This window comes from Erithacus rubecula, assembly GCF_903797595.1.
Source record: "Erithacus rubecula genome assembly, chromosome: 9".
Lineage (NCBI taxonomy): Eukaryota > Metazoa > Chordata > Aves > Passeriformes > Muscicapidae > Erithacus > Erithacus rubecula.
The window spans coordinates 16,767,507-16,791,782 of record NC_136660.1 but is presented as its reverse complement, the minus strand read 5'-3'; the positions used below and the strand labels follow the sequence as shown (position 1 = coordinate 16,791,782).

The window sequence follows — 24,276 nt, the reverse complement described above, 5'->3', positions numbered from 1 at the left end:
GGGTCTAGCAGAAAGTGAGGCTTTGCTGTTTCTCCACTACTTTCTTTAGAAAGCTGCTATCATTGACCTGAGGATCCAGGCTGTTTTTTAATCCTACCTAATGCTGAATTTCATAACGTTCATTAAATATTTCAGGGACTTGAACTAGCAAGAGAGTGCTTAAGAAATATGTCCAGGAGGAAATGTACGATGATTAGTACTACTGCCTTCTCTAATGAATACATCAATAAGCAGATCTCAATGCTTACTGTATAAAAGCAGCTCTGAGATCAATGCAGGAGATAGCAATATCTGACATGGTGTTTGAGTGATACTTCCTGGGCTCTTCTTTTCCAAAAGCTCCATAAACCATTCCAAAAGACACACCCTGTACAGATGTGTACACATGTACTGAATCTGGCGCATCTACAAATTTACCACCCTAGGCACAAAAAAACTCACTGTGCTTTTTCCACCCTCATTGCTCATCATGTCAAAGCTAGTGCTGACTGGCCTCCCTTACTTGGTTAAAGTGCTGCTTGCCTTGGGGAAGTTGACTTTTGCAAGACTTGCAGATTATGTAGAAGAAATCTGACTCTGTCAAGTTTTGTTAATCATTTCGTCCATTATCTGAATCCATAGTAGCACTAAATCCTTAATTGGTTAAAGATAAGAAAGGGTTCAAGCAAATCTAAGAGTAAAGGAAAGCAGTATTTAACTAGTACCACTACACTGAGATATCATGGTCTTCATTCTGACAGAAATTGTGAATAACATAATTATAGGAACAATAGAATTACACAGAGGTATTATCTGCTAAAGCAAGTAATCAGCCAAGGATGTCATAGATAAATTGCCTAATGCATCTAAACCACCAAGTTCTTCAGGAGTTAAAAAGATGACATCATAAATGTGCTCAGATTTTTATCGCTCCTATGTTGCTGTTAGTAATGTGTTCAGGAGCCTGCTATGGAGAAAGAAAGTTCCCATGTCCTCTCCAGCCAAGCAGGTCTGGGAGAGATGACAGTCACAACTGCCCTATAGTGTTCTCAAGCCTTTAGGACAAAACCTAGGACTTCAGACCAAGAAGTGCACCAAGCACTAAGGTCAAACACACAATCCCCAGTACAATTTTCTCCCCCACTCAACCCAAGCTCCTGTGCGGGACTCCTTCAAGTACAGTTTGTCTTGCTATTTGTGAGTCAGGAATGGGCACTCCATCCTCCTGCTTCCCTTTTGAGGGCCTCAGTGCCTGCAGGAGGCTAACAGGATTAAAGTGTGTTTTATCTGTCCCAACTCAGCTCTGCAGAGGTCAGTTCCCTTGCTAGACATGAATGTTGACATACACATTGTTACGTAGGCATTTCACCTCCTTCCTCAGGACCAAAGTCCAGGCTGACCTATGAGACATTCCTAAAAACTGTTTAACTTTTATCTACTCCCAAGGCCTGAGCTGCTGCCATTAGGAATTTTGGGGCAGCCCTGAACACATTCAGACTTTTTTTTTCAATAGGTGCTGTACACCCAGAGTTGCAGAGTGTTCTTCCCCCAAGAGACCGTACACAACAGTAAGAATGTGAGATACCATTATAGCAAACAGTTTGCATTCTGGAGAAGGAGAGATAGGAAAGTAGCTCTGTCTCATCCATAACTCTTCCCTTCTTTTGTGCCTTCCTAGAGGCCCACCAGTGCTACATGACTTTGACAAAGAACTACTGTGCCATGACACAGGGCAGAGCATCACAGTAGGTGAGAGAAAAAGTGCAAAGGCTCAGAAATCTCAGCTGTCCGCTACTCTGATTCAGACTGCTGGAAAATAACATTTATAAACAAGTAAACTGAGGAAGAAAAGCAGGGAATCACCAGGTAGCAAGTGTTATCAATCATGACCCAAAACAGAAAGCCAACTAAACGTTTGGATTTTTGTCTTGAAGATGAAGGCAGTAACAAAGATGAGAACAAAGAGAAGGAAGCACTTAGTTGCACAACTCACCCAGTAATGCCACAGGAAAAAGCAGAACATTCCTAAGCAACTTATGCCAGAGTTTTTTGTACTCACCTTCCATCTGGCCTCACTGGTTATGTTCCACTATGTGCCATCACTGTATTTGGCTTTTTCAATAAAGCTGCTGCCAGGAGTTTGTCTTGGCCAGAGCATCTCAGGTTTTCTGATTTTGTTGCTCTGCTCTTCTCCAGACTTAGTTTTTCTCTCCAACATTGGAAATGGCTGTGTAAGTAGAGATAACAAGTGCATGCAAATGGGGCAGAGGGAGCCCAGAGTCACCCAGGAGCCACTGAAGGCCAGTGATGTGTCCTGGGGCTGGAGACAGTTCTCAGTAATCAGGAAAGGCAGAGGCAGTAGAGAGTCAGAACAAAAATGCCAAGGTAGGTCTGAATGGGGAGTAAATGAGAGTCTGGTTGTAGGACACCAGGAATGGCAAGTGTTGATGACACAGAACTTAGCTTCTCACCAGGACAGCAGCACATCTAGGGGTAGCTCCTCCAGGCAATCAGCTGGGGGAGAAGGGACAATGTGTAAATTTTAATGACTCACAGAGGAGGGACAGGACAAGAAACTGAACACTGTCATCTCCCAAAGCATGTGAAAAGACTCATTCGTAAATAACCCATGGTCACCAGGCCAAGGATGGAGGAGACATGAGAGGTCTCTAGCTGGTTCCTTGTTCTGTGTCATGACGAGGACCCTGACCACAGCATCTGGACAGAGGTCCTGGTGCTCACATGCTGAACAGTTTATTTGAGCACATCTCTCCTTCCTCAAGAGTATTTGGTAAAAGAACAGAAGCAAATACAATCTGTCCTGTTTTACAATAAGGTTACCCTATTCTCTTTTTGGTAAAGGATGCCTGCTGGTGGCATGGCCTCTCCTGGGCCTGAACAGAATAAAACTCTTTGAAGTAGAAAAGGCAGTTGTTCCTGAAAGGATTCAGAAAGCCTACCATCTTTTAATGTATAGGAAACTGAGAAGAAGCTCTGCCCTTTAGTCTGTCCCAAAAGTCTTTGCATGTGTTTTCAAAGTCTGCTCTCTGTGAACTTCAAACATGTCTGAACAACCTGGGTGGTTTGCAACATTACAGCAATATGTCTGCAGGTGTGTGTGAGCACAGAGATGGAGTTTTTCTCTCTGAGCTCACCCTTTACTATTACTTTTGATGCCTTTTTGCAGAAGGGGGACCCTACAGACACTCACAGCTGATGGAAATGGTCATTTGGGATGGCTTCTCAGTCCCTTGTCAGGCAGCACAAGCAAAGCCAGCTTGAAGTTCCTGCTTTACATGTTGCTCTGAGTGGCTGTTTCTTAGGCTGCTGTGCCTTCTGGCACCCAGAGATGAATTTACTATCAGAGTAACGATTAATATTTTCTGGGGATGGCAGTGGCCAGGAAACAGCACCATCCAGAGCTGTTTGGGACATCCTGTGCTGTAGAGCCCTGTTACTGCCATGCACACAGGCTCCCTTGGTAACTTGCTGTGGCACACCTCAGCAAAGCTGGCTGATTCAGGCTGGAGACCCATCGCTGAACAGACATTGTTTTGTCAGCTGAACTTTTGCACTCCTCCTTCAGCACTCTTCAGCTAGAGCTGGGCTTTATCTCACCGCACCCCGTGGGGCTGGCACCCTTTTGTCACCTGCCTGAGTGCCTGGCATGTGTACAGCGTGGCTGGCTGGCAAAGAGCTATGCCTGGCATTTGCCACCTCTGAAAACGGGCCATAAGCTTTGAACTGTGCCATGTCTCAGGTTATCCCTTAACCTCTGAGCCCAGAATGAGGACTGGACCTGACATTCACTGAAATTCCTCCTACTTTTACTGCTCTCACACTCCCAGGCTCCTTGCTTTTATGTTTGGAGACCTGGATTAGGGTTTCTGTGACCAGCAAAAGGATGGCACAGCATCTGGGCTTGTAATCAGCTAGATCATCAGGTGCTGGCTACTCCCCTCCCTTTTTCACTAGTTGCTGATAAACTCTGAATACTGATAATTGTTCCCTGATGTTGCTCTTTTCTTTGTAAGGGATTCCTGCTAGGGCGTGTTTGCAAAACAGACTGGGGCAGGGCAGCCTCCAGCTAACAGCCTTCTGTGCTAAAGGCTGGCCAGTTAGCAGCAGCTCCAGGCTAATAATAGCACTCATTAGGAACTTTTCACAAGACTGAAAAAAATGAGCAAAACCTCAGTAGAAATCCTTTTTACAGGTTGTAGGGAGAATTATAACCTGCCTGAGATAAGTTTGCAACAAATACTCAAGTGTGAGAATCTAGTATTATAAAGTACCTATTGGAAGCCATGGATTCTGCTTCTGTCTTTGCCACCACGAAGAGAATGTTTCTGTATCTTAATTTCTCTCAGTAAAACAAATGTCAGATTTGTTTCTGTCCACTGAAAACAGAAGGGAAGGGAGTGTAGGTGCCAGGGGTTGTGAGTAGTGCTGACATCTACTGGTAAACCAAAACAGGCTGGTAAGGTAACTAAAAGCTTGGCTGTATTTGTGGAAGGGTCAGGGGATTTATGTGTTCCTTTTAAACAGGGAAAGTTAGGCTTGCTCATTGTTAAGACTGTGGCATCATGTTTTTGGAGAGACACAGCAAAGCCACACAACCAGGAGCTTTCCACGCTCATGGCTATGGCTGGTTGGGGCTGCTTATTGCCAGATGCCTGAGCCTGCTCTCAGACATCACTGCCATGCCCTTCCCTGCACACATCCATGAATTTCTCTCTGCCTCACTTGTACTTTGAAATCATGGCCAGGACACTGCTTCCTTCTCCCGTGGCTCTAAATCAGGAGTGTACACAGCACCTGCCAGAGTGGGCCTCAGACCACATCCACTGCTAGTGCCAACATAAATAACAGTGATAACCACTGATATCTCTTCAAAGCACTTCATACTTTCCCAAACCTCTTCCCAAAGATTTTAACCACTTCAAGGCACAGCTGGCACAGTGCAGTTTGGAAGACTATCCTCTGCAGATTAAAACAAAACACAGTCATGCACCTTTTTTTCGAGGAACAAATACTTTACTCATCAGACATGTATCATCTAAGTAATATCAGCTTCTGATGGGAGTCCCAACAACATGTATTTGAAAAGAAAAGCTGTATGGGCTTACCATTTGGTATATTGATATTATTTCTCAACAAGTTTGAAATCACAGTTCACAATTGCACAAAAGCAAATGCTGGGGACAAGTAATTTCCGTGCCTGCTCTAGGACACATCACATACATGACAGCATGGACAAAGAACAGACAAGGCACAGTGGCATGAAGATGCACAAGAAATACAAGATTAATCCAGGCATGGGCACATACCAGTAACAGAAGTTGTTTTACACTGAGAAACACTAGCACTACTAAAATCACAGCACAGGGGAAGGGGTCTTTCTGCCAAGAAGGGGGGAAAGAGCTGACCTGGGAGACTACTACAGCCTGCAGTTCCTATCTCATCACAGCCAGAGCTGGTTTAGGGCTTCTCAGCATGGCAGGCTGATTGCTGTCCCCCAAGTCCAAGGGAGAAGCAGCTGCCAGGCTGTTCTTGCCAGAGAGAAAGGGAGAGCCCTGGCAAGCTGGGCTAGAGTCTCCTGCATTTACCAGAGACAGGCAGAGTGAGAGTCAGACATCTCTCCCAGCTGCAGTGGCCCTGTGGAGACTCCCATGCTCTCCCTTTGCAGGGGAAAACTAGCTTCCCAAGTTTCAGGCATGAGCAAACACTGCACATTACCATCTTGCTCCTCCTGCTGTCCTCAAGAGCAGACTCAGTGCCTGGGAGCTGGTTGCCTGATGCTGTTGGTCACTGTCCCATGGATCTGAGTTCAGCTGTGATACCTCACCTGCCTTCCCTGATAGTTATGGGAGTCCCTGTGCAGAAAGGAGCAGGGGATTGAATGTTATCTTCTGCTGTGTAGTGACAGGCAGGGCTCTTACACTGTGCTGCTGTGGCTGCAACATCCCTGCCTCAGTGGGAGGTTATCTGTGGGGCTGGTCTTGAGGTCTGGCACAGCTCAGAAGAAAAGAAACACTGGGCAATGCAGAGAGGGAGGTTCTGAATCACCTCTTTGAACAGAGCAGCTAAACAACACTCTCCCTTATGAGAAATCTGAGGCTTTGTAAAACCAGGCTTTACAACTAAGACGTTTTACCTTTATTTTCTTGGCAGAACCTGATTTCAGGATCCTGTTACTCTCACAGTAGTTATTTTTAGGTTAAGGAGATCAGCCTCAGCCAGCCACGTGTCTTATACTGGCTACTAGCACAGGTTCAACCACCTGAAGCAGACAACTGCTGCTTGGATCTCTCCCAAAATGCCAGACTTAATGCCTAAAAGATCTGCATCCTGTGCATTTGACATCTGTGCAGTAATACAGACTCAAAATCTCATCCAGTAATTTGAGTCCATGGAAAAGGCAGACACTCTTTAGAGACCTCAAAAAAAACCAACTTTTTCTTACTTTGCAATTATGCCTTGTACTCATAGTCTGCTCTTGAGCCAGGATCTGCAACAAGGTCTTACAAATTCATATGTAAGAACTTTCCTCTGTGCCCTTCAACACACAGAAGACCTGATGAATTTGCTACAAAGGGCTGTGTGCACTATTTGAGCTCATTATAGAGCATGTAACTCCTCTGCTGAATTACAATTTAGCATATGAAGTTTCTGTTTCATTAAAATTTGGAAGGAGGGGTGAAAAAGCCTATTTCAGGAAGCTTTCCTGACAGGCTGTTTTCTGATTAAGATAATAGCTTCAATGTAGGGAGGGAGGAGGAGGAAGTATGCAACACCATTATTCTGTTTTCAGCTAGAAATGCTGAAGGTAAGAAGTTTTGCTGAATTCTAAATTCAGTAGATTTGGGAGTCAATATCTCACAGATAAGTCTTGTCCCCAATAGCAGGACCAGCTGATGCTGGGAATTGAGTCATGAGACCCCACAGTTCCTGCCTCCACAGCTCCTGTCTGAAATCTAAGCTCCCTGTGGGCTGCACAAGAAGCTCCTTCTCACAGCTCCTGCTGGGCCCTTGTTGAATGACACTGCTTCAATTTACCAAGACTATCTTGTGGCTGTGGCAGCCCTGAAACCTGGGCCATCTGAGGACAGGGCTCATCCTGAGGTCCTTCAGACACTGCCAGGGAGGCTTTCCCCAGAATGCAGTGACACATCCATCTTAAAAAAGGTGCAATGCAAGCTGCCCCACTAAACCTATCACTGCACTGCACAGCACACTTAAGAGTGTAGCACTAATGAGAGCTGCTAGCATGGTCTGGTACAGCTCACATTGCTATTGGCTTTAAGCCTACAGAGCCTATTTGATGTTAACTATTGCAGAATATCAGTGATAAAGGTATTTGAAATATATTTACAATGGCCCTGTAATACCAGCTGTAGTCTGCACCAATTACAAGGAAAGGGAAGCCTCAGCAAAAAGAAAAATGCCTGGAAAAGAAATATTTTGCATGTGGTAAAGAAACTGACACATATCAATTTTACAATATTCTTCAAGGCAAATGGTGTCAGCATTCACAACTGCAAATTTGTTTCCTTGACAAAAACAAGCATCAGGGTGCTAGTTTGCAAGGGACAAGAATCTTGAGATGCAATGTAAGGATTGTGAAAGTAAATGACAAAAATTTATTAGTGTCAACAGCTATATCAGAAACCATATAAACAGAAGTTTGTTCCCTAACACTCAGACCTAGTACTCCACCAAATGCTTCTCATTTTAGAATATTTCAAACCTTCTCCCAGTTACACTTGTGTTATCTAGAGTTAAGCACTAGTAATCTCTTTCCTCAAGACCTGAATCTAAGGCACAGAGAGGGTTACCAAGGTAATCTGGAAACAAACTACAACAGAACAAAACTGACTGTAATCAGGTAGAAACAATTACATTTCTTCTTCCCATTTCACACTGGTGATTATATTCTGCTTTCTTGACATAACAACCATATATTTCTCCTGCAGACCATCGTGTATTGGGAACAAGTTGCAATATGCCACTCTGGACACAAATGTTCAGAGTTCTGGGGTCCCTATTTTTTGGGGAAGGCTACATAAACAATGTTGTGCCAGCCTGTTCAGAGACAGAAATCTAATATATCACCTAGTGCCAAATGTCACCTCCTCTTGAGACATGGGTACAGGGGAGAAGGTGAAGGGGGGCAGAAGTTCTACCTCTGTGACATGATACATCATTACACTGGAGAAGAGCATCCCTGATTTTTCACAGTAAGAGTTCCTGGCAACAGTGATGTCTGTGTCCAGCTGTCTGGATTATCCTAACAGTGGGAGAACAACTGACAGTGACTTGGTACCATAGCAGCCAGACTGGGAGCACTGGGCTGTTAAGCACTGCTGTAGAAGAGCACATCAGACTGGCTAGAGGTTCTTGGGCACCTGAAACCCCAGAACACTTGACTTGGGCAAGATGTGATAGACCCCATTGTGGGAAGAGTTGACACTCAGGTTGTTTCTCTGTATGTCTTCCACCCCCCAGCTTTCTGCTTCTTCTTTCCCCAGCTGGTCTAGGCTCTGGGGGTGCAGCTCTTCCTGACTGGCTTCTTCCTCCTGTGAACAAGAAGAAAGTGTGACCTGCAATGTCAAGCAAGCTACCAAAAAGTCTAGCAACACTCCAGGAAAGAGGCAAGGTGTGTGTGATACTAAAGTATCTTCCCACATTCTCTCAGAAATTAGAACAAGCCTGCCTGTCCATTAAGGATGCAATACACTGCTGCAATGCACTGCTGAATGCACATTCAAGCTTTAGACAAACAAGGAGCAATTCATCCCTTTTCATCCTTTGTGAACACATTCACAGAAATGCTGTGACAAAGCAAATCTGCAAACAAACACTAGCAGAAGATTTTGGGCATGTTCACATGAGAAGTAGCACCTCCTAAAACACTCTTTCAGATGGGAAGGGATCACAAGACTACTCTGCAAACGGGAGGCCTCTTTCTGACTCTACTAGATCACTTTGTGCTGTTTGGCTATTCTCCTTATTGAAGCCACAAAACCGTGAAGTAGTGACATGGCTCCCACATGCCTTGCTGCCTTTGACTTTAAAGCTGAAGATCCAAAATACACTGATTGACTCAATATGGGCACTCTTTGGCAAAAGTCACAATTCTGCAGTGATATAAGATTCTGTGTGATAAATAATCCACAGGCAAGATGTTAAGATCACTGTTCATGACAGCCATGAGATGCTCTTGCTGGAAAGAACAGTTTGATCATTTTAATGTTTGAGGAAGAACAGTTAGAAAGCAACTGAAGACAGGCAAATTTCATCCACTGCCACAGGGCTGAGGTTGGCCTCAAAGGAGCCAGAAGGTGTGTTTAAAGGTACTAGGGTTAACTGTAGGGACTTGAAAGCAAGAGGTTTTGTGTCATTTTGCTTAAACAGAAAAGGATTGATCATATAAAATGATGACCCTTGCCCAAGCCTTTTTGTCTTAAGTCAATGAAGATTGGAAAAGCAAAGATGGGACCAGGCCCTTTCTCCCAGCAGAGCTGGTCATCTGATGTGAAAAGCTGGTTCCAGTCATGGTGGAGGGCTACCAACCTTGCTAACATCACCCAATGGTTTGCCCAACAGATCCTTCCTCTTCAGCTCTTTTCTTTCTGGCACATCAAGCTTGTTCACCACTGCATCAATCTTGGAGCCAATGCTGTTTATGGACTGTTCCAGCTGCAGCACACGATGCAGAAGGCTGAGGGAGACATGGAGAACATTTGTAAGCTTTTTCTTATGATGAATAAAGGGATTTGCTGCAAACTTCTCCCAGAGACCTCAAATAGAAGTGAATGCTCCCATATCACTGATGCACACCTGCTGGTGACATAACTCTCTGCTACACTGTGTTTTCACCTGTAATTAGTGGTTCTGTTTTGGATGGATCCCAGCCGAGACACAGTATAATTCCATTATTAAATATTGCACCTGTCTCTCCTTTGATGTGGCCCTATATGGTTTGCTCAGTGTTTCTCAGTAGCAGAATCAAGATACACTAATTCTCTGTGCTGTGTTTATCCCGTGCTCTGCCTATGGAAGAAACAGCCAAATGTTATTCTTGGACCTGGAGGATAAAGGCCAACTAGGCTATAAATCAAGGATATTTATTGCTACAGGACCTTCTGTAAGGGTATCAACTTTCCCTGGCCCAGTTATTTGGGCCACTTTCTGACCTAAAACATGACAGTATAATGCCTGTGGCTAGATGCAAAGGTTATTCAAGAGGCAGAAAGCAAAATTTCTCAACACAGTCTTTTACAGGAACAAGCAAGTTACATTACTAGAACATTTTCACTTATATCCTGACATGCTTATTTACACAGGTGCAAGATAAAAGGGACAAGATCTTACTGAAACTGCTCAGCACCACTGTAAAGTGTTACATCAGGGACAAAAGCAGCAGAAATTGGACCCTCATTTGCAGGGTGTTTAAACTACTGACAGCACAAACATACACTTGGAACTCTTCTTTGGAGACCCAGGTGGCCTTATTGGTTTGGTTATTCCTTGCTTCCACGTAGGTCAGATTCTCATCCAGGTTGTTGTCACCATAGGATTTCCCCAAATTTTCAATCTCTGTATTCAGAGCAACCTGGAAAACAAAGAAACTCCTGCAAAATACTAACTCTGTGGTCAGCTTTACTGTCAATAACACAGAGCTTCACAGGCAGCAACATGCTCAGCTGCATCCAGGTGGAGTTGGAACTATATTTTAGTTATCTGCTTAGTTTATACCATAAACCCAAAGATTCCTGAGACCACTTTGTAGTGACATCTACCAAAGAGAAGATCTTTTTCCCTGCCCTTTTCCTTTTTTACCCTTTTTGCCTCTAGGTCATGCTTCATCTGCTGTTGCTCTTCTTCATCAAGGATGTGGTTGCCATCTCTGTCAAATCTGGAGAAAGCTGCTGTGATCTCCTGGTCTGCATGGCCCAGTCTGCAGAAGAATAAAAAGAGAAAACTCAAAGCATAGAATTATACTGTTAAGCTCTAACAGAGTGGAAATTTTGACATCAGTGTGTTGTTTCCTCCTGCTGGTGACAAACCTAATAATCCCAAATGGGCAAGAGATAGTTATACAAACCTATTTATAACAGGAAATTAAACATTTGAGGAAAGATTTTTTTTCTTTCTGTCTTAACTTGCCCAGATCTGAGCTAACTGCTCTCCTTGTCTTGAAAAGCAGAAAATTAAAATCACCTGTATTACTAAGAGAAAGGACTAAGTGGGCATCCCTCAAACTGACTCACTCCTTCAAGCTGTTCTTGAAGTCTTCAAAGTCTAATTGTTTTGTTCCATTCTGCAGGGCTTTCTGCACATCAGAAATCTGCTCCTTCTTCAGCTTCAGCCTCATGAGTGTCCGATTGTAGCTCTGTTAGCAAAGACAGAGACACAGAATCACACACCCACAACAGTGAAAAGTAGAGCAGGGTGGGCAATATGATACAAGTGAGTAATAATACCAGGAGTTTTCAAACAAATAAAGCAATGCTGTATGAACCTCATCTCTGAGCTGGAATCATGCCTTCAGGGTGACACTAACATGCTAACCCCTCTGCTTTTCTCATCTCAGATCTTCCCCTATCTGATCTCCCAACACATCAGCTGTTTAAGATAAGGTCTCAAATACTATTCCTTGCAGAATATTGATCCCACAACAGAATTGTGAGCTTCCAGAAACTTTTCTGGAATTTACCCATGGGAAAGCCAGATGTAACCTGCTAGATTTGTGCCACTGTAACAGGCTCAGCTTAGCACAGCAGGGCTTGCCATATTATTGATCAAAGTACATTTTATTAAGGACTGAAAGAGCTTTGTCTAGACACCATCCTGGGAAGAAGTTTCTCAGAAACACTGTATCAAGTAACAGGATTCCCTCAACACCTGCTTTCTCATCTTCTTATTGCCAAAGGGTCTGGGAGCTTGATTTATCCCAGAAAGGAATTGTGACTCTTGTGCACACAAAGAAGGGGGACCTGGAGTTGGCATCCACTGTTTCTCACTAGTAAACTCCACTTAGGTCAGGGACTTACAAAAAATGCTTCATGATTTAGCTAGAAAGTAGCACAGGTTTAACTATTCATCACCTGCTTCAAGATGTCAGAGAGCTGCAGCTCATCCTTCTGACTTGAAAGCTCCTCCTTGACTTCTGAGTAGGTGTCATTGATGATGGCCAGAAACATATTCTAGGAAAAGGGAAAGAAGTGAGATGAATATGCCTGAGACATCTTGCCTGCTCCAGCAGCTGAAGCAGCAAGAAACAGGCACAGATGTACAAGACTTAGTTAAAAAAGGAGTTGTTTCCCTGTGGGGTATCTCTTGGGCAAATGAAAGGTGGTGAAGAAAAAGCCCATTTCAGCCACACCATGTTTTCTTAAGTTTTTGCAGTTAAAGCAGTGGCTGAAAGTACACTTGTTCCCACCTCAAATACTACCTTTGTTATCTTCTCTTGCAAAATCTTAGGTTACATATGGACTCCTGACACTGTTTAACCTGGTTATTATGAACATCCCTCTGCATCCATTGCCTAGGAAGCCAGTCAGTTTCAGTCTTCACCTTCACAGATGCTGGCCTTTAATCACTCTAATCATCAAATCCCCAATTGTAGTAACACACTCTTTGCCTACTGTGGTCTATTTGCACTGCAAAGCTGTTGTAACGAAACTCCTTTTCTAAGCATTTGCACCTAACCCAAACACTGCTTTCAGCACCGGGACAAGGAGGACTTTGTTGCTTACCAGAAGAACAAAGAAAACAAAGAACACATAGGTGACAAAGTAAATGGGCCCGAGGACCCTGTTGGCATTGTCAATGGAATTGTAGTCAAAATCACCAAGAATGATCCGAAACTGGGTGAAACTGGGGGAAAGAAAGAGCACAGGGTCACACAAAGGCACATGCAAACAGTTCTGAAGTGAACCTGAACCTGCCTGCAGCCCAGATGGGCACAGGCACAAACTAGAGCAGGGTCTAAGTTGCTCCAGATTGGCAAATTAAATGCATCCATAGTATTTCAGGGGTCAAGCAAGATGATCTGGTTAGAGCAAGTAGAAAATAAAATAAGTTTCCACACAAATTCAGTTTGTCCAAAGAATGCTTTGGTATTAATAGGAGTAAAAAAAAAACTTCCCTGATTAAAGGCATTTGACTCAACAAAGCCATCTCTTGCAAGAGAGTTTGTGAGACTCTGGAGGGATGTTAGAACTGGACAGTGCTCTTCAACTTTTTGTATTTCATAGCCCCTATAATGAAGGAAGTTTAAGTGTATTGATCCTAAGTCTCCTTATCTGAGTTTTCTCTTGCAGACCCCCCAAAGGCAGGACCTGAACACCCAGAGGTCTGTGGAACACGAGCTGAAAAACACTGCTGTAGCAGATCCCTCCCTTAACATCACACATTACTTGAGCAGGCCCATGGACTGCAGGATTGTCTGAGACAGGATTTTAACTCACTTCTGAAACACTCCCTTCTGTGTGTGTGCTCATCCACCCACTGGTCATCCTCCATCTCAGATATATTGACCAATATATGTGGGATTTCTATGGAAATAGATATCCTTAGCAATTTCCACCATATCCCTTGTTCCTTACTGATAAACACCAGAGAGGGAGAAATCTGCCCTCAGTTTTCTCATTGCATTCTTTTGTCCAGAAGGCTGTCAGCATTTATTATTAATAATAAAAATATATTTTTAATATTAATTATTATTAATAACCATTGTGGCTTTAGTACTATGAGATACAGCAGGAGTCTGACACTGAGATTTGCAACTGGGGGAGAAGAGTGGAAAGCAGTTAAAATTATTTTGATAAAACTACAGAAACATGGTACTAACTTACACACTTACATGCATTTAACAAAGGTACTGAAGTTTTCCACTTGTGTCCCAAAAAGAAGATAACCCAGCTGGGCATAGGCAAAGAAGACAATGAAGAACATAATGGCAAAGCCCAGGATGTCCTTGGCACAACGTGCCAGCGTGGAGGAGAGCTGGGTCATTGTTTTATTAAAGCTAATGTACTTGAATATCTGCAGGATGGAAGAATGGGGACAAAGTTAGGCCAAACCATCAGCTAGGTCAGTCCCTCTCATGTATGCACATGCTTGTAAGACAAGAGGTTCATTACAGAACAAAGTACTGAGGAGAAAATTGGCTAGGGAATGGTGGCTTAGTCTTTAGGACATTTATCCCAGGTGTGCCACCATCCTTCTCTGGGTTCACAAACATATGACTTTGTTCCCTCTGTCAAAGGAAAATATAAACAGGGACTGCTAGAAGGACAAATCTCTTAAGGCTGATGTGGACTCCCTTAGTGGCTTTCTGCCACACCAAGATGCTTTAGTTGAAATGCAAAGTCTGTGTCAACAGATGAGTCATTTCCAGCTCTTGAGTGACCATTATGAAAAAAAAAAAACAAACTATGGTTTGCAAGATTATCCTCAAAAATACGAAAATAGTACAGGATGGACAAAGTTACATGGTACTCAGCATTTTTGAAAACCACTTTTAAACCACAGTGTCTGAGCTCATATCCCTGACTGTTATCTCCAAATAATTCACCTCAGGATGCAGGGTGAAAAGTTGCCCAGATTTACTGCAAAACAGAGCATATGAGTTTGAGGAAAATGCTCTGTTCTATAGCTGTTACACTCATTTACTCAGAGGCATGGAAGAGACAACCCTCAAGCTATCTAGAAGGAGAGGCCTGACTGGAGACCTGGCACCTCCCAGACCCTCTACAATACCTTGATCCAGGCAAAAAATAAGTTGACTGCGTTCATATTGTTATACTGTGTCTGCCAGAATGCCAGGAATTCAAAGTCTGCGTAGGTGTTGGGGCGTTTCAGCAACTCTCCCAGCAGCCTGTTCACCTCAGTGGTGCGAAAGATGTGAAACCCAATAGCAACAATGGAGAGCTGCAAAGAGAACGAGGAATAGTCTGCAGTGACCACTGTGTCTATGCTTTCCATGCAAATTGAAATGTCACAGAACTCATTGGAATCCCACTTCAGAGCTGTAGTCTAGTGGTGGACTATGGAAATACGGTTGTGATGTGCTGAATGATGCCCTGACTTCACAGTCTCTTCAGCATCCCTAAGAAAGAATTTTCTCCTAGCAGATTTTCCAGACACAAGAGTGTCTGTCCATTTATTCTGCAGTGCATTTTAGCATAAAAAAAAAACACTTCTTGTCTTATCTAGATTAAATTCCACATGCCTTCATTTATTTTGGCTCTTATACATCTCTGCCACTGCTCCCCCCAAAAAAGCGTGCAAGGATACTCACCAGAATGACAACTACATCCAGAATGTTCCAGATGCTGGTGAAGTACTGAAGTTTGTGGATACGGAGCTCCAAAGCCTCTTCCACCACATAGTAGAAGATAAAGACACAGAATACAATTTCACAGGCAACAATGAAGAAGTCCCACGTGCTGACGTACCGTATAAGCTTCACTGTCCGGATTTGCCAGGACGGAATGGCACCACCAGTGGCTGGAAACTCAACCACTAACCTTGGAGGGGAGAAGGAAACAATTTCAAACTAGGGGATGGAGGCTCAGAGGCAATTTTAGAGGCATCAAACTTTAGCATGAGCTCTTCACCAGACCATGAGTGGAAGTGTTGTGTATGTGTTGATGCAGCCATATCTCTGCTGTTTCACTGCCTGAGATAGGAAAGGGTGAAAGGTGGCAAGAAGTGTGTCTGGTTATTTCAAGTAAGACCAAGACTTCTCAATAATCCATATGATTTCTACTGATATGACTCAGACACCCCACTGGTAGACCATAATAAAATATTTGCATTTTAAGAAACAGATTGATGCATTGAGGAAGATGCAAGAGGCTGAAGAATTTTCATCAGGACTCTGCTTACCTCAAAACACAGAACAGATTGATATTTGCATTATACACAGAGAAATCAATAAAGACAACTCGTGTCCCCCGATCCAGCCACAGATTCTCCTTTAAGACTTGCAGGGCTTCAGCACTCTCTTCTCTGGTCATCTTGAGGTCTATGTAGTATCCTCCCCCACTGTAACTGGTTAGTCTTCCCCAGTGAGATGAACCACCCAGCTCCTCCTCAGAATGGTATCTCCACCTGCAACAGACACGGCACAAAAACTTCACCTGCCCAGGCTTGAATATGACCTTGTACCCAGGAAAAAAATATATCTTCAAGGGGCAGAGCAATTTTCAATTGATGAATTGGCTCCTACTCCTACTCCTGGTCTAACCCTATATAGTACTGGTAACCGCTGTGGTTAGTTTTCTATGGTTAGTTTTTAGTGCTTCCCAGCAGTGACACAACATGATTTGCAACACTAGGAAGGGAAAATTCTGAGGTTTGTTGGCTATATCAATCTTGTTTTCATGGAGGTCATTCTCAGGATCTGCTCTATTGCCTTCTACCACCATCTGCTTAGAATGCTCTTGTACTCGTATTTCCTAATGAATTATAGCTTCTCACTCATGGATCAAGATTCATGCAGTGAGCAGAGTTGTTAAACTGCAGCTACCTAACACTATTATAGGGAAACAGGTTGTCAAGATAAAAGGGATGTACTCCCTTTTCTCTGGATCCTGAAATCACAGAGGAAAGCAAATAGTAACAAGCCAGCTGAGTGCCAGCTTGCCATTTGATGGATCTGGCCCCAAAGGTCTTTGTTTATCCTCACTCTCTTAAAAATAGGCAACAATTTATTCCTGTATTCCCACTGGATTTTTCATGGCTTTTCCAATTTGAAAACTCATTCTGTTGTGCTTCTCCACACTAGATCTTCTTGATAGACAAAAAGGACTTTTTGTCTCTGACTGCAAGGGGAATTCCAGCCTTATGTGAGAAACTCACTCCCAGCATCCTGCAGCTCAGCAGTTCTTATTTGGTCTAGAAGAGACTAATTTGGATTAGATGAACTTACGCCGTTCCATTGATGAGCCCAAAGGAGACCCTCTCCTCCTTGTCCTCAGAGTACACATCATAGCAGCCCAAGATTTCCTCTTTGAAGTCATCATGGACCACACAGGAGTTGTTCTTCACCTTCAGCTGTCTCATGCGTGGCACCCCCAGCAGCAGGTTCTCATAATAGATGTACGACTGGGTGCTGTGCGCTGCCAGGGACTCGTTGTTGTACCACTTTGTCCAGTAAAGATTGTCCAGCAGGGGACCTTGTGCATACTGCAAAGGAGGCAGAGGAGAACTCCTTCATAGCTCGTGCTTCAGAGGAATTTTCTTAGTCTAGGATTGAGGTAGTAAGAGCTGACCCACCCCTCTATGGTCCCCAAGATGGAAAGTAGTAGTGGTTTGTGTTGCATGTATGTTAAGGAGAGGAAAGACCAGGGCTGGTGGTAGAGGAGGGATGCTGGGCAGCAGGGTCATTGTTGGTTTCTCACAGGCCTGTGATGTGGCACCTTCTATACCTGATGAAGAAATGAGAACCCTACAAGTCTCATTGCCTCTTCTACTTCAGTCAGCACAATTCTCAAGGAACTGCTGTGGCACAAGTTGCGAATGATGAAAAGTGCGTGTGCCAGTGTCCTGGAAACAGGGGTGGGGAAACAATAGTGCCATTGTTTGCTGGAGTGTTTTAATATGACAGAAAAAGACAACTCTAATTGACAATTTCTGGCTGTCAGAGATAAGTAGTGGCAATAACTCAATGGCCTTCACTGAGAATCTCATTATTCTTTCACTTATCTTCACAGAAATGTTAGACCTGAGATGTTTTTCCCCTTCTTTATTCTCTTTGATAAAAGTCACTGCAAATTTTAATCCAGTTTCTTCCTAAATAATCTATAGATTAGACAAGCCCAGGCATGAATTACAGGCAAGTTAATTTTGATGTTTCTCAAAACGCTATAAAAAGTCTGTTACTAAGACACCAGCTTGAAGACATTGAACTCTAGGATTCAAAGCCACTTGTGCCACAAGTAAACCTGAAGTAAATTTCTTGGCTTCCCTAGGCAGTACTTCCTATCTGTGCAATGAGCTGACGCTTATATCACCAAAACTATTTTGTTATGTCCTGCTTGTTTTACTGGGAAACGAACTCTTCTGGGCACACACAAAACTTAGCCTAGCCAGTATTCTGGACACAGTGCTCAGAGATAAATTATACTTTAATTCAATAAACATTTTACATGCAAATTTTACTGCAACTATGGCTAGTAGCTGGCAAAAACTTGTGGCAGCAATGTCTTGCTGAAATCACTAGACTGTACTTCAGAGGGAACTGAGTATCCCAGTCTAGCTGAGTTTCAGGGCTGCCCTGGCCCGATCCGTACTCACCACCCAGAAGTCAGCCATGCTGCCAATGGACTGGAAGGAGACACGGCCATCTGTAGAGGTCTGCAGGAAGAGCTCAGACATCACTTTGGTGTAGTAATAGGCATTGGAACTTGTCATTCCATATGTCACTAAGAGAACAAGAGGAGGGTACTTCCTTATACCTGAATATTGGAGCCTGATATAAACGTATTTATATATCTACTTTCTATGTACCTTGCATTTTCACAGGTAAACTGAACAAGGCACAGGAGAATAAATCTTAAGGCTTTTTGCTTTTTTAGGGATTTACAAAGTTATTTGCTCTGTGTTACAGAGTTTAAACTGTCAGACTGACCAACTACAACAGTTAAGTAGTGAGAGAAGACCATTGGAGGATAAAACTGAACATTCTGGGTAACAGTTTTTGTTCCCAGACAAAATTTCTAAGGGCAATTTTATTTCTCAGAACAAAGTCCACAATCTATATTTTGAATTTCTGATGTGAAGCCATGAAGACCACCCTATTTTCCCAAGTGAAAAACTCCAGGTAAGTTTTCATCTACCAAGAAACTCCAAGAGGAGCAGGCTCTAACTTCCACAAACATGTTGTTTCAACTCTCCAGTGTTCCTTCCTTCAGGAAAACATCCATCATGGTGTTCGCTAAGAACATGTCCTACTCTTGAAAGGACACCAGGAAAACAAAGTACCTGACATTGAAGACATAACCCCCCACACCTCCTGGATGCGTCAGCGTGTGACAACAAGTACGTCTGTGTGCGTGTCTTGGTTCTTTAGAAAGAGTGACTGAAGCACTGTCTCCCTGGACCAGCATGATAGTAACTTAGGGTGGTATTGTCTGTCCATCTCTCCTGCCATGGGGTACATGAAATATAACCCTCTTCACTGTCCCATGCCACAGGTGCTCACTTGTGATAGCAAATGAACCTTTGCAAAACCAAACAGCCATTGTCCTACTGACACAAAGTCTCTATTAGCATTAGCATTCAGTACAGGGACACATTGCATTCAAGAACAACAGGGTGAGCTGCCATCTGCTTTATCATCTCAGCCACCCATCCAGTCTCAGAGGGGAAAATATCCCTGAACTGTGTCTTTGATACCAGAAAGTTTCTACAGCTGCTCTCTGGGTGCTGAGTGTTTGCTTTGAATCTGAGAAAAGACCTTAGGCAGATTCTCCTAGGACTGAGGAGCCAATGGCTGAAACTGATAATAACAGTCAGAAAATACTGCTCAAGTCTACCCAAAATCAGTTAGCATTGGTCAGTAATTTTACTTCTCAGCATCAGTTCTGTAGGTTTGTGACAGCTTTTTGCTGCTGTGAGTGCCCATACAGTAAATGTAACATTTACAGCAGAGCAAGGAAGACTAGCAAAAAAAAAAAATAAAAATCTCACATTATTCCCCTCACTATGCACACAGAAATGGTGCCTATGAGATATGACAGCTACTTACATAGACAGATGTCCACCAAGAACATAACATAGACCAGCAGCTCTCGCAGGGTGGTCTTCACATAAAGCTCCCTGTTTTCAGCTGTGTTCTCAGTCAGCGTAGTGCCCCACAGACCTGTTGGGTATAAAGAAGGGACTGGGAGTTTTCATGGCCATTCTCAAGGGCCATGTGAGGAGCTGTAGTCCTGTTCCAAAAGAAACACTGTTGGAAGCTGAAGTTTTGTCACTTTTCAAGGCCAAGCCACTTTTAATTTCAAAACTAGACCTATAAAAATGTGCTAAATACCCCCAAGAAGAACGATTCCAGCATGAATAAAAGATCTGTGGCTAACCAACCCCGAAATATATTGGCTTTTTATTTTGTTAAATCACTATTTAGTTTTATGTTTTTTCTGTTTTCTGTTCATTATAGCTAGATATTTTCCTGACTGTTTTTCAGCTTACTCTTTGCAGAAATTCAGCCTTTGTCACAAATGTTCTTGAAACCATAATATTTCATCTCAGTCACCCACGTGCCAACAGCTGACCTTCTGAGAGGTCTTCCATTGCAGAACTGGTGTAGCTTTATAGCTCTTACTTCTTTTAGGCCCCAAATATATGTCTCTTGCTTAGCTAAAAACTCTTGTAGTTTTCATGTTTATCATAAAACTCAATCAAATAACCCAACTCAATATTTTCAGTGTAACATTTAGAGCCCAATTATCTTCAGGACATCTAACAAAGGAGCTTAGCTGAAAATCCAATACACCAATTGCACCCAGCTAAAGATCCTATTTCTTCACACAACTCATTAAATGTCACTAGAGTTGTCAATAAGAGACAAATGCTTCCATTAAAAGGAGCCTTGATATCTTGGGTTTGATGAACCACCTAATACCATTAGTGTATTTGTTTGTTCTTTCTGTAATGGCTTTCTGTTGTGATTTCTGGAATGCTCCTGAAGTTGAAAGGCATAAGAACTTTTAATTGAAAGCCTAGTGATGAAAGCCATGTCAATAATTGCCATAGTCTTGCTGCTTTCTGCAGCTCCTAGAGAGCTCAGCCCCAATTCCTATCCCCAGTAGGATGCAACAACCATCTTCCTGCAAACCAGGATCAAAGCTGATCAAAGGGCCCACATTTGAAGTCATCTCTGGCAGATGACAAACTTCTTTTTTGTCTGGAGTGTTCTAGTGGTCTGTGTGCATTTATCCTGTCATTTCGATAGCTCTTTGGCATCCTGAGAGATCAGAGACTTTTTTTGCACCATTAACTACCATAGTGACTGTGGCAGCATCTGCCATCACTTCTGGGCAAGCAAACCAGGCTCTTCTGGACAATCCAGACCAGCAATAGAAATGACAGGGTGGAGATGATCTGGATTAACTCCTGTAGAGGAGAAAGTATTGAGATCTACAGGAATCTTCACAATGGAGAAAAACATGGGGAAACAATTTGCCCATCTCTTCAAGTTGCTTTTAAATTACTAGCTTCATCCACAGACGTGACTACATCACAATCTTTAAACCAGTTTGGTGATTTTTCATGAGCAGGGAACCCCTACTATCCATATGTTTGGAGCAAATACACTCCTTTACTTTGAGAAGTGTACTCGGGTACACCTAAATTTAAGCACACTCAAATATCCTTGAGAACTTGGGTTCAGAGACTTGGCCAAAATAATATCTGAAGGACCACGAGGCTGCTCCACTCCTTTCAGATTGCATGCTGTAGTTGTAATACTGTATCAGCTGAGGTTTACTTTCAGCTGTGTCTTTAGGAAACATGCCAAGAAAATCTATCACCTCATACATGAAGCATGTTCCCATCTCTGTCTCCTTTGGCACCACCTACCCCCTTGGTGATGCAGCTACTTTGGACATGACATTTGGAGTAGAAGGACTCAAGGCTAGAAGCCTTCCTTATGGCACCTTGAATGACCATCCAGCACTCACACAGCTGAGCAAAGAAAAAATAACAGAATCTAGAAAATAGGCTATGAGTGCAATTCATTTATATGTCTCACTTTCCTGATAGTAACAATTGACTGATAAGAATTACTGGTAACACCTACGTTATCTTCTGAGGGTGCTTTTAAACCAGACTTGTGACCCAGGTGAGTGACTAGCTCACAGTCTCAGGTACAGCTGGAGATTCTCTTCCAAAGGCAGTGGGAAGCTGGGTATCCCTCATCAACCACCATGCACCCATGCCCAGCAAGTCTTTCCATGATGAAACAGCAGAGGTGGCAGGAGGCAGGCAGGAACCAGGACACAGAGCTGCTTGGACACCTCTTAGAGAGGAATGGTCCTGAGCAGTGGCACTAGGAGCAGCAGCTACTCACTAGTAACCCAGCACAGTAACTGATGATAACAAAAAATAGCTTAATAATCCAACTATTACCACTAGCTATGGACATGTAATCCCAGGAAATGGTTTTTAAGCAAAAAATCAACCTCTCAAACTCTCATTGTCTAACTGACTTACATGTACTACTTCTATTTTCCATGTGAGAGACCAAGGTGACTAAATGGAAAGGGGAAAGCCAGCAATGGAGAGGCAATGAAAAATGATGAGCACCTAGTAAAGATGCAAAGGAAGGAAGCAAATTCTTTTGGGGAAATATCTCCACTTCAGTGAGGCTCAAAGAGGCCTTTGAATTCCCAGCTTTGGTATTTTCTACAGCTCCATTTAGCCCCCTTAGTGTCAGGACACACTGCTGCAACAGTCAGAAGAAGAATATGATATAGTATCTTGACAGTCATCATCATTTACATGCTGCAAATTCAACTCTGGCAGCTCACAAATGGAAATTTGTTGTTCAAGTATGGATATGTTTTTCCACTTTAAGCCTCAAACAATGCCTAGAGGAAAACATTTCAGAATAAACTAGGTAAATTATACACTGCCTAAGAGTAATCTACCAAACCCACTCAGCACTGTTCCTTGGCGAGGAGAAATCTCCAAAGCCTCTGCTCTGAATTCCATGTGAATTAGTAGTGTTAGACTGTAATGGCAATGACAAAAGTATTGATCACAGAGGGGCTGTGCAATTCAGGACCAGCTATACTGTTATTCACCCACTCATACTGTTAGAGGGTACAGCTCTGAGAAAGGTTCTTGCCTTCCAAGAGAGGGAAAAAAAGACACATTGGCAAGAATTTATTCTTCTTTGCTTTATCTTTCCTGTTTTTAAAATATTAGGATTTTTATGCCTTCTATAAGAAACTTTAAATAATGCTTCTACCCAGGATTGTATTGTGACAGAAAACTTATCTTGCCCCCAGGGTTTTGTTTGCCTCTGAATAAGCCTACATAATATTTCATTTCCTTTTGTCTTCTAAAGTGGAAAACAGCACCTCTTTCATTCAGCTGTCTTCAAGCAAAGCATTACTTGATACATTGCTGTAATCCTCTACATTTCAGTCCTGACAGTGCTAGATTTTCTCTGGTAGGTACGTCTATCAGTTCTTATGTTACTGTAGCACAGGAGCCAGTACCTCTATCTAGAAAATGCACACAAAGACAGAATAGTCTCACCACCACAGTGATGGCTCCTGGGGCTTCAGAGCACATAAGCTCTGCCAGCAGATTCACTGCATGACTTTGAGCACACCACTAAGTCCCTTACCTTGTAGTAAAGGTAATAGGACAGACCATGAACCCATAGCAAGGCACACAGAGTCAGGATGCTCCTTTCAGATCAGCCAAAGATGATCTCTGGAGTAATGCTGCTGCATGTTGAACAGGTCCCTGGGCTACACACACTCATGAGGCTTTTACCTTCTGCAACCCTTCTCTTCCTCCCCTTCCTCCCATACCATTGCTCTGAGGGCTAATAAGTCCCTTCTAATGAGATATCAGAGATTTACCTCGGATGCCTCTGAAGATGTAGAAGCAGCACTTGAGGAAAGGACTTGTCTTCACCTTCACAGCTTTGCTCCCTTCTTCCTGGTAGGGCAGTGGATCCCCAGCCTCTTCAAAATTCTCATAGGGATTCTCCAGCATAGACTTGGGGTTGTAGATGGTTTGAATTTTCAAGGAGGTTGAGGGAGAGCCATTGTAAGCAGGATTGTCCCAAGCTTTCTTTCCCACTGTCTCCAGTTCATGCACCTCTGGTGCTTTAAAGTGGCTTTCAGCTTTGTTGTTCAGGTGAGACAAATTCATGCCTACCCACTGCCAGAGGAAGTACTTTCTAACTGGAATTGTGAGGATTGCCTGCCCAGGCTGGAATTAAAAGTTAGCAGAGAAATAATCAATGGCAAACAGCTTGTCTGCCTCAGCAGCCAGGAGAGGGCACACCAGCAGCTCCCCACAGAGAGTAAGCATCCTCTCTCTTTTATATTAGCTCAGCTGGTGACACTGATCAGAGGGGTGGCACTACCCTCTGTCAGGATCCACTGCCAGCCCTGTTATCCCAGTCGCCCTGGGAACACTGACACGTCCAGAGGAGCCTTCTCTGCTTCTCACCAGCAGCAACAGAGCGAGATGCTGTCGTGGGAAGAGGAGGCTGCAGGTGGGGAGTGACCAGACCCCTCGGGTGCTGCAGCCAGG

General features: G+C 43.3%; 1 protein-coding gene across 1 annotated transcript; it reads right to left on the bottom strand.

Moving 5' to 3' along the window:
- Window positions 1–7,856: 7,856 nt before the first annotated feature.
- PKD2L1 (polycystin 2 like 1, transient receptor potential cation channel) lies at window positions 7,857–23,889 on the bottom strand (the record flags this gene model as incomplete). Its single annotated transcript, XM_079313130.1, has 15 exons — window positions 7,857–8,555; window positions 9,553–9,700; window positions 10,458–10,594; window positions 10,822–10,939; window positions 11,253–11,374; window positions 12,090–12,188; window positions 12,741–12,861; window positions 13,850–14,031; window positions 14,749–14,919; window positions 15,290–15,518; window positions 15,880–16,104; window positions 16,925–17,181; window positions 18,292–18,419; window positions 19,745–19,858; window positions 23,595–23,889. 15 exons carry the CDS (start codon window positions 23,887–23,889, stop codon window positions 8,367–8,369), a joined length of 2,535 nt encoding a protein of 844 aa, XP_079169256.1. The 3' UTR covers window positions 7,857–8,366.
- Window positions 23,890–24,276: the final 387 nt, after the last annotated feature.